The sequence below is a fragment of the Heterodontus francisci genome, chromosome 26 (assembly GCF_036365525.1).
Source record: "Heterodontus francisci isolate sHetFra1 chromosome 26, sHetFra1.hap1, whole genome shotgun sequence".
Lineage (NCBI taxonomy): Eukaryota > Metazoa > Chordata > Chondrichthyes > Heterodontiformes > Heterodontidae > Heterodontus > Heterodontus francisci.
The window spans coordinates 38,399,455-38,413,174 of record NC_090396.1 but is presented as its reverse complement, the minus strand read 5'-3'; the positions used below and the strand labels follow the sequence as shown (position 1 = coordinate 38,413,174).

Below are 13,720 nucleotides of genomic sequence, written 5' to 3'. Positions count from 1 at the left end.
GACAAGCATTTTTTTTCACCCCTAAAGTCCAATAATGGCGTGGGATATTGCCAGGCCCCCCTCTTGAGAGCAGAGGTGTATGTGATGCATCATGCCTACTAGGTTGGTGATCAATTTATTGTTTTGATTCTGTTTGCATTCATTAAAATTATATATGCTTCATCATAATACATGAGTATAGTTCAAAAAATATACAACTTTTTGTACTATTTTGGCTTGCATGCATACCATTAACTGTATTGGGTTAGCTTGATGAGCTGAGTCATTTTGCATCCCCAGTTTTTATTCTATTTAATTTGAAGTTGTAGATCCTTCAATAAGTTTATTAGTGTTATCTTAGTGCTTTTGCACTTTTTACACCACTGGTTGGATTATTCAACCTTTTTGAAATACTTTTTTAAACTTGTATGCCTGCTCTCTTACACATCCAATCAATGCTAGTAAGGCTATTATTTATCTAAAAATTACCATCTCTGTTAAAACATTGCTTCAAAATTAGAGACTTGGTGTTTTAGGAATTACCTTTCTACCTCTGATATCTGGGTTTGAATTTAGTCCAAGTTAATGGAATAAAGGTAGTCTTTTTCTGTTGTGTAGAGTTTGACATGAATTTTAGTGACCTTAACAAAGTAACTAAAGGATGCAAGTCTACACTAAGTTGCCCATAATTTCTCACTGATACCAAATTGCCAATCTCATTTGAGCAAGAAGGAAAGTCACACTGATGTGCAGTAGTATTGGTATTCTGATAGGGTAAGCACATGGTTCGTGCAAAGAATATTTGACCTGGCAACCTGTTCCACTACCTTTTGAGCATAATGACCGAAATCCATTAGGTACCTGTGATGAATAAGGAGTTTCAACCACATTTCTAGAAGTTGTGGGGTACAGTTTCAGCTTTGTACATAATTGGCGATTTCCAGCACAAATTGTGATTGTTTGAAAAGTTTTTTTCCTGTTCATTTGCATATTTAATGTAAAAACTGCCATGAACCAGCATAATTGAACAGCATTTATAATGTAACTTAGAAATAAAATTTTGCTTCAAAAAAAATCTTTACTTGAGTGATAACATGAAAGTTTATTAATACAGCTTTTTAAAATTAGTGTCAATCTGCCACCTATTTATTTAGAGATACAGCACTGAAACTGGCCCTTCGGCCCACCGAGTCTGTGCCGACCATCAACCACCCATTTATACTAATCCCATATTCCTACCACATCCCCACCTGTCCCTATATTTCCCTACCAATACTAGGGGCAATTTATAATGGCCAATTTACCTATCAACCTGCAAGTCTTTGGCTTTGGGAGGAAACCGGAGCACCCGACGAAAACCCACGCAGACACAGGGAGAACTTGCAAACTCCACACAGGCAGTACCCAGAATTGAACCCGGGTCGCTGGAGCTGTGAGGCTGCAGTGCTAACCACTGCGCCACTGTGCTGCCCCAATGAGTAATCATATTTTAAAGTTATTGGAAGTTACTTTAAATATTAAAGCTATGCTTTCTTGGTTAGAATTGGGATCAGTAGTCAATTACATTAAATTTTAAAGCATTCTTTCAAAACTTTTCGAAACGTACCTGTTTGTATCCCTTTGCCCACAAGATCCAGCTTAATTCTTGGAGCATCTTTAAAGGCTGGCAAACAAACACAATTAGTGGAGGTTCCCGGTGGTTAATTCCTGTGAGCAGTACCTGTTTCTAGTTCTTAAAACAAATGCAGAGGATTAGGGAAACCAGTAGTGTGCTGAATACAATTTGTGTTTAAACTTCTGATCTTTTGTGCAAGTTCCGCCAAAAAAACAGCGCAATTGAGCAGAAACTCCAGGCCAGTATGTTTTTAAAATCTCTATTTAGGAAACAGACAGTCATTTTCAAATGTCATTAATAAGTACTTCTGTTAGGCTTCAGATTATGTGCTTGTTTGGTATGCCAGAGGCAATTTTAAGAGCATTGATTTGTGAATGTTGATTTCTTTTATATAAAAAAAAAGTTGACCACATCAAAAGTAATGCAATCATTTGAGGAATGCTTTGGGACGTCCTCTGGCTTTGGAAAGCACTATATAAAATACAAGTTAGTTCTTCTTACTCATCCTCAATGAGGGAGTGTTTTACAGGTCATCCAACATCTTTGAAGCAGTTTAATTTGGTGTGCTACTACTTTTGTTTTTCCCCTCCCAAATTAACAGCAAGCTGGTATAAAAGATTGTGGTTGGAAATCTTGCTCTAAATTAAAGCTGGACCTGGAACAAGTCGTAAACTTTTTTCCATATTTCAAGGAGGAATAATTAACCTTTTAAATTTCTATTAATATCTGCCTTTGTACAATTGTCTATTTTCTGTTGATCTGTTTGGTAGCCATGGGTCACTTGGTAATTGTGTAGGAAGCCTGTGACTATTCTTCTCTTGGTTTTTCCTCCTCTTTCCCACCACTGCCCTCCCCCCACCAAACCAGCTCCTTGTGCTTTAATGTTGTAAAGTGCTTTCTGAAGTATATCATGTGATGCCAGTAGCAGCAAATTAATGGCTTAGTTTAGAGTGTTCTCTGGCATTTGGGAATCAGAGGACATTTGTTGCTCTACTGTGAAATAAATTCATGGGTCACCATTGAATGAAGGACTGTTGCAGTAAGTAAGGGTTGGCCTTTTGCCATATTTAAACTGGTGGCATACAGCAGCTGAACTAGTTGAAACACATGTTGAGTCATTCAGTACCAATTGCCCCTGTTCGCTATAGGGACTGCAACTGATTTATGCACATGAATCTTAGTGTATTACAGTCTCCAACATTTGTTTTGGTTTTCTTTCATCTTGCTGTAAGATGCCTTCAATAATTTAGCAGGAATAATTCACTTTTCACCAGTTTACACCATGGAAAGTCATCGGTTTTTTTTAAAAAAAAACAAATCACAAGCTAATAATTGTTGGATAAATGGGCAGAAATGCATTTTAGATTAGATTAGAGATACAGCACTGAAACGGGCCCTTCGGCCCACCGAGTCTGTGCCGACCATCAACCACCCATTTATACTAATCCTACACTAATCCCATATTCCTACCAAACATCCCCACCTGCCCCGGTATTTCCCTACCACCTACCTATACTAGTGACAATTTATAATGGCCAATTTACCTACCAACCTGCAAGTCTTTTGGCTTGTGGGAGGAAACCGGAGCACCCGGAGAAAACCCACGCAGACACAGGGAGAACTTGCAAACTCCACACAGGCAGTACCCAGAATTGAACCCGGGTCCCTGGAGCTGTGAGGCTGCGGTGCTAACCACTGCGCCACTGTGCCGCCAAGGACTTGCAAAGGAGATAAATTCTGTAACATCTGAAGAGAAAGATTGTTTGTATGTGGTCAGTATATGGATAAATTATTACACAGAAATTGAAAGGTGAGCTTTTTGGGTTTAGGGATGAACTATTCTTTCTCACTAGCAAGTTTTATTCTCCTGGGGCTAGCAATCTTGTACCTGGTCCAAATGGTAATTCCAATGCATTTAGACCATGTTTGCATGAAAACTGTTCAATTCAGGGAGAGAGAGACATTGGTATATCTATTCTTACCATGCACTTTTGTCAGCGGGAGATTGATGGGAATTGTGAATAGGAAGCTTGAGGTTTCACCCATCTCTATCTTAGGTTTTGAGGCCAATTGTGGTGCCCTTACTTGATGGATTGCCACATAAATTACTGATGTGGCTAATGGAAGAGCTGTAAAAACTATTCAAAATATAACAATAATTGTCATAGTCCTTGTTTGAGTTCCTTTATTAACTGCAGTAAAAGTTCTATCAGGGTCAGGAACAACATTTTTTTTTCTAGTGCTTCATAATGTAAACATTTTTCATCACAACTTTATTTTAAAAAAAAAACAAATCCAGCCTGGTCATATTGGCTTGTGTGCCAATGAATATTCTGTATAGTCTAATCTTTTATCTTTTCCTTCTCCTCTCCTTGCATTTGAGGGGGCAAAAACTAACTAGGATCTTTCATGTTTGTCCTGATGGGTGTGGTACCATGGGTACTTGTAGCTTGCAGACTCTTTACATCTGATTCTTTACTTGGTGTCTTGCATCAATTGTTTTGGCCCATTTAAACCTGGTGCTGTAGGGATTTTGGGAAAGCTTCTGTGCAGGCCAATAACTGCACCTGATCTCTCTGGTTCCTACTGATTGTACTGTCATTGCTTTTTATATAACCAACCAAACATAATTGTAATTAAAATAGTTATTGACACTTGCTTAATCTAGGGATAAATATTAACTCAACGAACTGATCTCTTGAAAGAGAAATGAGGAAAGGTGTGCTAATGTCACCTACCATTTGGAGTGATTGAGGCCAATAGCATAGATGCATTAAGGAGAAGCGAGATGAGTAGAAAGGGAGAAAGGAATAGAAGGATATGTTGATAAAGTGAGATGGATTAAGGTGGGAGGAGGCTCATATGGAGCGTAAGCACAAGCGTAGCTATGTTGAGCTAAAAGTCCTGTTTCTGTGCTGTAAGATTCTATAATGCTTCTCTTAAACACAATGCTTGTACTTTTTAAAATTAACTTCTGGTATTGAGGGACACTTGATAAGAGGATAATTCAGATTGCAGATGCTGTCTAGAATTATGTATTCATCTCCAACATTACTAAGCTGGTTCAAATTGAAATAGTTCAGTAATGGTGTCAAATCTGCACCAATTACCTGCCCTGCAATATGAGAACATACTGTGCAATTAATGTTCAATAATTTGTGGATCTTGCTGAGAGTTTAGGTCTAAGGTCTGCCAGCATACGTGCAGCTAGATCCAATGTGACAAGTGGAGGATAGTAGATCTAAACATCACCAGCAGTTTGCTTTCAGTTGGAGGCTGGGATGAAACCCTGACTCCAGGAAGATTTCTACACTTCCAATAGCCAGAGTATCTAATGGGTTGTACCACAGGCTCAAAGGTGGCTATTGCCAATCCAATCAGGAGGCTGGGAATTCTGTAGCGAGCAATTAAATTCCTGACTCCCCAAAGTGTGTCCGCCATTTACAAGAGCGAAGTTGGAATACTCTCCACTTGTTTGGATGAGTGCAGCTCCAACAACACTAGAAGCTTGACACCATCCAGGACAAAACAGCCTGCTTGATTGGTACCCCATTCATCACCTTTAAACATTCACTCCCTCCACCATAGGTACACCATGGCAGCAGTGTGTACCATCTACAAGATACGCTGCAGCAACTTGCCAAGGCTCCTTCAACAGCACCTTCTACCTATACCGTCTAGAAGAACAAGGGCAGTAGGTGAATGGGAACGCCACCACCTGCAGGTTCCCCTCCGAGCCCCTCACCATCCTGACTTGGAACTATATCGTTGTTCCTTCACTGTCACTGGGTCAAAATCTTAGAACTTCCACCCTAACAGCACTGGGGATACCTACGTCACATGGACTGCAGTGATTCAAGAAGGTGGCACACCGCCAGCTTCTTGAGGGCATTTAGGGATAGGCCATAAATGCTGGCCTTACCAGTGACGCATATATCGGATAGAAAAGTTTAAAAAAAAAAAAATTTGTTTAAGTCCCATGCAAGATGGGGTAAAAGCAAGAGGTGAAATGTTTGTCAATGAAAACTAAAAATGGAAGCCTTAATCATAAAACACAAATAATTTGAAAAATTCACTTTTTAAAAACTTTACTTTGGCTCACATTTCCAGTCAGCCTCCTTAAAAACCAACAGGTGGCAACTGTGATGCTGCTAGTATGGTGAATGAATTAACTTTCAAGTGTCTGCTTTTAAAAAAAAAAAAAAAATCTTTTTAGCTTCTACAGAATTGATCCATTGTGAAAATGAGGGTTGACAGCTCATTACTTCAGTTAGAAAAGGAAAGCCTGAGTTAGTTTTGCATTCCTGTGAATCAAGACATACACTGCATTAGCGTGGCTGATTAGCTGGATAAACATTGTTCCTTTTAAAGATCAAGTTTGTAACTGTGCCAGCTTGAGCTTTATTCAACAAAACACACATTAAACAACAAGAAAACTTATCTGTGAAAACTTTTTAAAAATACAACTCTAACCACACCTTTCCTCCTAATACACTATCAGGCTTGTTTTTGGTTAACATAAATTACAAGACAGCAATCAGCAGTACTGATTTTTTTTTTTTTTGACCCCTGAATTATATCTGCTGGTTTACGAGCCCAAGTGTCTGAGTTTAGTTTCCAGCTCTCTTAATTTATTCCTTTACACTGATGCTTTTTAGTAGAACTCTTGCTTCTGGTCTGTTTGAAAGGCCTTTTAAGGTTCCACTATGACAGTAATATACTACAGATTTCCTGGTGTCTTTTTGTTTGCTGGTTCTAGGTTTTAAGTCATAGAAACATAGAAAGTAAGAGTAGGCCATTGGTCCTTCGAGCCATTCATTATGATCATGGCTGATCATCCAACTCTAGCTTGTTCCGGCTGTCGCCCCATACCCTCTGATCCCTTTAGACCCAAGAGCTATATCTAACTCCTTTTGGAAAACATTCAATGTTTCGGCCTCAACTGCTTTCTATGGTAGCGAATTCCACAGGCTCATCACTCTCTGGGTGAAGCAATTTATCCTCATCTCAGTCTTGAAAGGTTTACCCCGTATCCTTAGACTATGACCCCTGGTTCTGGACTCCCCCAGAATCGGGAACATCCTTCCTGCATCTACCCTGTCAAGTCCTGTCAGAATTTTATAGGTTTCTATGAGATTCTCTCTTTTCCTCCCCCCCCCCCCGCCAAACCTCACTCTTAACTCCAGTGAATATAATCCTAACTTGACTCAATCTCTCGTCATATGTCAGTCCCGCCATCCCAGGAATCAGTCTGGTAAACCTTCGCTGCACTCCCTCTATAGCAAGAACATCCTTCCTCAGATAAGGAGACCAAAACTGCATGCAATATTCCAGGTGTGGCCTCACCAAGGCCCTGTATAATTGCAGCAAGACATCCCTGCTCCTGTCCTTGAATCGTCTAGCTATGAAGGTGAACATACCATTTGCCTTTTTTACCACCTGTTGCACCTGTATGCTTGCCTTCAGCGACTGGTGTACACCTAGGTCTCGCTGCATATTCCTTTCTCTGTTTCTAGCCATTCAGATAATCTGCCTTCCTGTTTTTGCTACCAAAGTGGATAACCTCACATTTATCCACAATATACTGCATCTGCCATGCATTAGCCTACTTGCTCAACTTATCCAAATCGCCCTGAAGCCTCTCTGCATCCTCCTCACAACTCACCCTCCCACCCAGTTTTGTCATCTGCAAATTTGGGGATATTACATTTAGTTCCCTCATCTAAATCATTAATACATATTGTGAATAGCTGGGGTCCTAGCACCGATTCCTGCGGTACCCCACTAGTCATTGCCTGCCATTCGGAAAAAGACCCATTTATCCCTACTATTTGTTTCCTGTCCACCAACCAATTTTCTATCCATTGCAATACACTACTCCCAATCCCATGCGCTTTAATTTTACACGCTAATCTCTTATGTGGGACTTTGTTGAAAGCCTTCTGAAAGTCCAAATAAACGACATCCATTGGCTCTCCCTCATCAACTCTACGAGTTACATCCTCGAAGAATTCTAGTAGATTTGGCAAGCATGATTTCCCTCTCGTAAATCCATGCTGACTCTGTCCAATTCTACCACTGTTCTCCAAGTGCTCTGCAATAAAATTTTTGATAATGGACTCTAGAATTTTCCCCACTACCGACGTCCGTCTGACTGGTCTATAATTCCCTGCTTTCTCCCCACCTCCCTTTTTAAATAGTGGGGTTACATTAGCTGCCCTCCAATCTGTAGGAACTGTTCCAGAGTCTATAGAATCTTGGAAGATGACCACCAATGCATCCACTATTTCTAGGGCCACTTCCTTAAGTACTCTGGGATGCATACCACCAGGCCCTGGGGATTTATCGGCCTTCAATCCCATACCTTCATAGCTGACACATCTTGAGTATTCAGGCTTTCTTATTTCTCAGACTGAATTGTGTCCTGATGAGCAGTCTGCCCAGACTTGAATCAAGGGCCTTGCATTCCAAAGCAGCAGATTCAATACTGGATGTAAAGGGAGAAAATGTAAATTTAAATACAAACTTCAATTTCTGAACTTGAAGTTTTGATTTCACACTTGGTGTGCTCCTGTACTGCGATGTCATCCAGGGTGAATGATTCAATAATTGCAGGCCCTTTTTATATCATGATTCTATTCATGTACTGACCCACATAAAGGACATAACTGGATGTAGCAAAACAGTGGTTGGAATAGGTGACAATTACCCAAACTGCTTAATCCTATGAAAGATTAGTTGAACAATTATGCAACACACTCGTGTGCAAGCATTAACATAAACTGCTTTTGTGCTGTGATAATGGATTCAATCGTAAGGTCATTATGCAATTCTTTTATAAACAGGATTATCATTGTTTAGCATAATTTGGGTAATTAATCTCAATAGAATTGAAATTTCAAGTCTCTGGAGACAGTGTTTAATCTGATGAACTAGATTGGCTGCATCCCAGGAGCTAGCTGGATTTTGAAGTGTAAGCAAGTAGCATTTTTAAAACTTTCTGAAAAACCTCTAGCAAATCAGTACCCTGGTGCTTGTTTGTTTTCTTGCCTGACTGCCAATCTATTCTCAACTTTGGATGTTCAGTTTTCTGTGTCTGTACTTGAGGTACATCTACTTGCAGATTTTTGAACTATTTTTGGGTGACACTGCAGTGTAAACTAGTTTAGCCATGGCTGATGCGCATGTACTTTTCCCCACCAAATCCCAGCAAAGTTGTTCTCCACTTCCTTCAACTGCCCCTTGAAAAAAAGCTAACCAAATGTTGAAATCTGATGCATGCATGCTGGAGTGAATCTGGTATGGATGCCAATCCTGAGCTGATGTAACATTATGATCCAGCATCCTTCTCCTTTTCCCTGCAATGCACCCCCCCCCCCCCCCCCCACCCCACCAAAGTGGATTGAATGTAGAAAGGAATAGACAGTGAAATCATGAGGGTTGGAGCCTGAGTGGTAGAGGTAGCTCCTAATACAATGGAAAAGCTTTCCAAATTTTGAGAAATTGAGGGGTGGCGGAAAGTAGTTATATTTAAATGCTCCAATATTGGGGATTTGCACATGTTGAGTGAAGATAAAGTTGGCTTGTGATGCGTCAGACTATTTATCTGCTAAATCAGAGAATATTTTTCAATAAAAAGTAGTAGGAAAGATTGAAAAGATACATTACTAGATCTGTGGAAAAGAAACTTTCATTGGAAGTTATATAATTTTATTCATTGGCACAGATAGAAGGATCAGAAGAGTTAAAAGCAGAAAAAGTTCTTTGCCAAGTTGGTTGATTTTTGGAGTGGCAACCAAGACCTACAAGTTAGTTGCAGTAAGGAAGTGTAAAGTGAATGGAGCAAGTCTCTGTTCCATCTGTTTCCAAAATACATGTGCAGTCCCCATTTAAGGGATATACCAGATATTCAGCTGAGAAGTACAGGCCTGCAACCATTAAGAAATCTTGGCCATTACTGTCATGTTCTGTATAATTCATTTTGTATAGGAATGCTTGGATTCTAGAATTTTCAAGTACAGAGTTCCCAAAACTCAGTAATATTCAATGAGGTTTTCCAGCTATAATTTTTCTTTCGCTCAGTAAGCAGGAACTTTGACAGGGGAAGCCCTCATTTCAGTAACTGATGAGACACTTGAAAGATTCTGGCTTTGGACTTCAAGCTTTGCTATTAACAACATGCCACTGTAAATACCATTTGTTTCTCTCAAAGTTCTTAATGGTATCTGTTGTTTCTCTTGTTTAGACCTATTCTGGACTGTTCTGTGTGGTCATAAATCCGTACAAGAATCTCCCCATTTACGCTGAGCAAATTATTGAAATGTACAGGGGGAAAAAGCGACATGAGATGCCACCACATATCTATGCCATCTCTGAAAGTGCCTACAGAAGCATGTTGCAAGGTAAGATGCAAAACTGTTGTTCAGGTGGGGCTAAAAGAAAAATGACCAGCAATTTTCAATTTACCTTTAAGCATATTTTTTATTTATGGGGACATTTCCTCAAGTAAATTTCATGTAAGCCTTGGATTTGTTTTTGTGCTTTTCAGATGACATTAAAGCATGTGTGCTAGTCTTGAGTATGAATATTAGTTACTAATTTGAAGTTGAAATTGGGGCAAGGGGTCTGCAGAGATGCATGAATCAAACAATTTTTGTGTTGCTGTTTTTTATTCTGAAAACTGCTGGATAATGCCCCATTTTGCTTTTCATTTGGGGAAAGAAACATCATGCCCCTATCACATTTGAAAAAGGTTTTTAAAGGTGTGTAGGGAAGGAGCTTGGTTAGTACCTTTATTTAAATTTGTTGAACAGAAAGGAAAGCAGAGTGATTAAAGTAGCTTCCTTGTTGGATTGTGTGCTCAGTGTAAGTGGGGAAAAGAAAATAACTGCTCCAAATCCTGAGTTGGTTAGTTATAGATCTAATCTAGCAAATATTATGTAGTGCCTTCAATGGTATGACCTGCAGGTACTGAATTAAGATCAAAGTTTCCCACTTTATGCTACATGTGCAATGGATTGGGTACTGAGTTGTGAATCCACAGCAAGATGTCATTTTATTACCACTCACTCCATTAACACAGACCCCTGGTCGATGGGAGAGCAAACTACAGGAGTAAGAAGACTTGCTTTTAAAAGCTGTATCCTGTAGGGCTGGGAAAGAAGAAATGTATTCATTGTGGTAGGACTTCCTATTTATGAACTACTGAGGTTGTGTTGGAGTGAGCATAATGCCCACTTCAATCAGTGATTAGATTAGAGATACAGCACTGAAACAGGCCCTTTGGCCCACCGAGTCTGGGCCGAACATCAACCACCCATTTATACTAATCCTACACTAACCCCATATTCCTACCAAACATCCCCACCTGTCCCTATATTTCCCTACCACCTACCTACACTAGTGACAATTTATAATGGCCAATTTACCTATCAACCTGCAAGTCTTTTGGCTTGTGGGAGGAAACCGGAGCACCCGGAGGAAACCCACGCAAACACAGGGAGAACTGGCAAACTCCACACAGGCAGTACCCGGAATCGAACTCGGGTCCCTGGAGCTGTGAGGCTGCGGTGCTAACCACTGCGCCACTGTGCCGCCCCTGATAAAAGCAGCAAATTGCTCCTACTTCCATTTATACCTCCTCTAGATATATCTTTTTGTTTCTTTATCTGCCTTGCACCATCATCCCTTTTGCCTTTCACCTTATCAGAGCTTCCCTTTAGTTCTTTCCATCCCTGCCTCTGCACTTGTTTAAAATCTGCTACATCTTTAACTTTTTCCACTTCTGACAAAGTCATCGACCTGATACGTTAAGTCTTTGTCTCCACAGATATTGTCAGACCAGCTGAGTATTCGCAACGTTTTCTGTTTTTGATATCCAAATTCCAGCATCCACAGTATTTTGCACTTATGTTTCTGGTTAAACCTGCCAAACTCTTCAGTTTCAACGTAGTACTTTTGAGTCAGGAGGTCATGGCTTCAAACCCACTCCAGAGAGTTGAGCGCAGTATCTAGACTGACCCATCAGTGCTGCGCTACCAGAGATAGCAGCATCATATGAACTGCCAGCTCCAACAAATGTACTATTTGAAGAGAAGCAATGGAGTTCTGGCATCTGGGCAACATCACTAAAAACAGATTCTGCGACTGTTTCTTTGCTGTTTCTGGGTTATTACTAAGTGCAAGTTAATTGCTGCATTTTGCTTGCATAAGCATTTCTTTGCAGTGTAATCACTTAATTGTGGCTGTAAAGTGCTTTAGGACATTGAGGAAATGAAATGTTCTATGTAAATTTTAGGTTCTTTCTTTCTTTCTTTCATCCCTTTTCTCTCTTGCTCTTTATTCCTGCAAACAAGAAAAAACTTGCAACCTTGTCCTGACTTTGAATTTGAGGTTTATTTTTCTATATTCATTTCATGGGATGTGGGTGTTGCTCCCAAGGCCAAAATTTATTGCCTGTCCCTAATTGCTCTTGAGGTCATTGTGAGATGCTGCTTTGAACGACTGCAGTCCATGTGGTGAAGATACTCCCAAAGTGCCATTAGGGAGTTCCAGGTTTTTGGTCCATCGACAATGAAGGAATTATGATATATTTCCAAGTCAGGATGGTGTGTGCCTTGAAGGGGAGCTTGCAAGTAGTGCTGTTCCCATACATCTGGGTGTTCCACCCTTCTAGGTGGTGGAGGTTGTGGATTTGGGAGAATCTGTCGAAGAAGCCTTGGCAAATTGCTGCCAACCTTGTAGGTGATGTGCAGTGCAGTGATGGCTGCCAGTCAAGCTGGCTGCTTTGTCCTGGATGGTGCCAAGCTTCTTGAGTGTTCGAGCTGTGCTTGTCTAGGCAAGTGGGGAGTATTGCCTCATAAACATCACTCGTGCTTCATAGATGGTGGGAAGGCTTTGGGAAGTTGGGAGGTAAGTCACTCTCTGCAGAATATTCAGCTGTTGTAGCCACTCTTTGCCCAGTCAAGTTGCTGTTAGCTGTGACTGCCAAAGTGGTTAAAATGTGAGTGTTATTGCCTGATACTTAGGTGGCAAGTAACATTCATGCCGCACATCAACCCAAATCTGAATCTTGTCCCAGTTTTGCTGCATGTGGGCACAGACTGCTTCATTATCTGAAGAATTGTGAATGGGATTGAACACTGCAATCGGCAAACATTACCACTTTTGACCTTATGATTGAGGGAAGGTCATTTGATGAAGAAGCAGCTGAAGATGGTTAGGCCTAGGACACTGCTTGAGGAACTCCTTGGGCTGCGATAATTAGTCTCCAACAGCCACAGCCATCTTCCTTGTGCTAGCTTGACTAGAGCCAGTAGCAAGTTTTTCTCTGATTCCTATTGACTTCAATTTTACTAGGGCTCCTTGATGCTACTTTTGGTCAAATGTTGCCTTGATATCGACGGCAGTCACACTCTGCTCGGGCAGTCGCTCTCCGTTTGCCTCTGGAATTCAGCTGTTTTGTCCATGTTGGACCAAGGCTGTAATGAGGTCTTGTGCCAAATGGTCTGATGTGGTATAAATCAATACTTGACTTAATTATGAAGCAATCACTGATTCCCTGGTGTACCACCCAGCAATATGTCATAAGGATAGAGACTTGGGCAGAAGTCAGCCTGATTCTGCAAAGCAGCCCAGGCAAAGACATCCAGTCACACTCCTCATCTGCTTTCTCCACAGAGCCAAAGTCAATAGCCAGTTTCAAACTCTTGTTCACAATGTAACCCATCAGCATACTTGCTATATACCTGACGCTCAGGGTTTTTATTCTACATTTATTTATTGAAAGTTGCTTTATTTCATATGCAGTCATGATTTTGAACTAATTTTTCAGCTGCAATTGAAATGCATAATATATTGAAACCTTTTGGCACACTGAGTTAGGATCATGCTCATTATTTTCCCTAGGAAGAATTCTTGATTATGTTTGAAATAAATTAGTGTCAGCTTGGCCCTGTTTTTAGTGCTTTTACCTTAGTCAGAAATTTATAGGATGAAATCCCAGTCTAGGAGCTTGGCTCAAACTGGGCTGACATCTCAATGTGATTCAAAGGGACTGCTGCATTATCAGATGTCCCAGTGCTTCAGTTAGACAAGGTAAAACTGGGAATTCTGATCAAACTGGCC

General features: G+C 40.5%; 1 protein-coding gene across 2 annotated transcripts in view; it reads left to right on the top strand.

Annotated features, from left to right (window-relative positions):
- LOC137384269 (myosin-10) overlaps positions 1-13,720 on the top strand; it is a 170,660-nt gene that overhangs the window by 18,186 nt on the left and 138,754 nt on the right. For both annotated transcript variants that reach the window (XM_068058046.1, XM_068058045.1), the window contains exon 3: positions 9,840-9,996. In XM_068058046.1, coding sequence (XP_067914147.1) covers positions 9,840-9,996 — 157 coding nt within the window. The remainder of the gene's footprint in view (positions 1-9,839; positions 9,997-13,720) is intronic.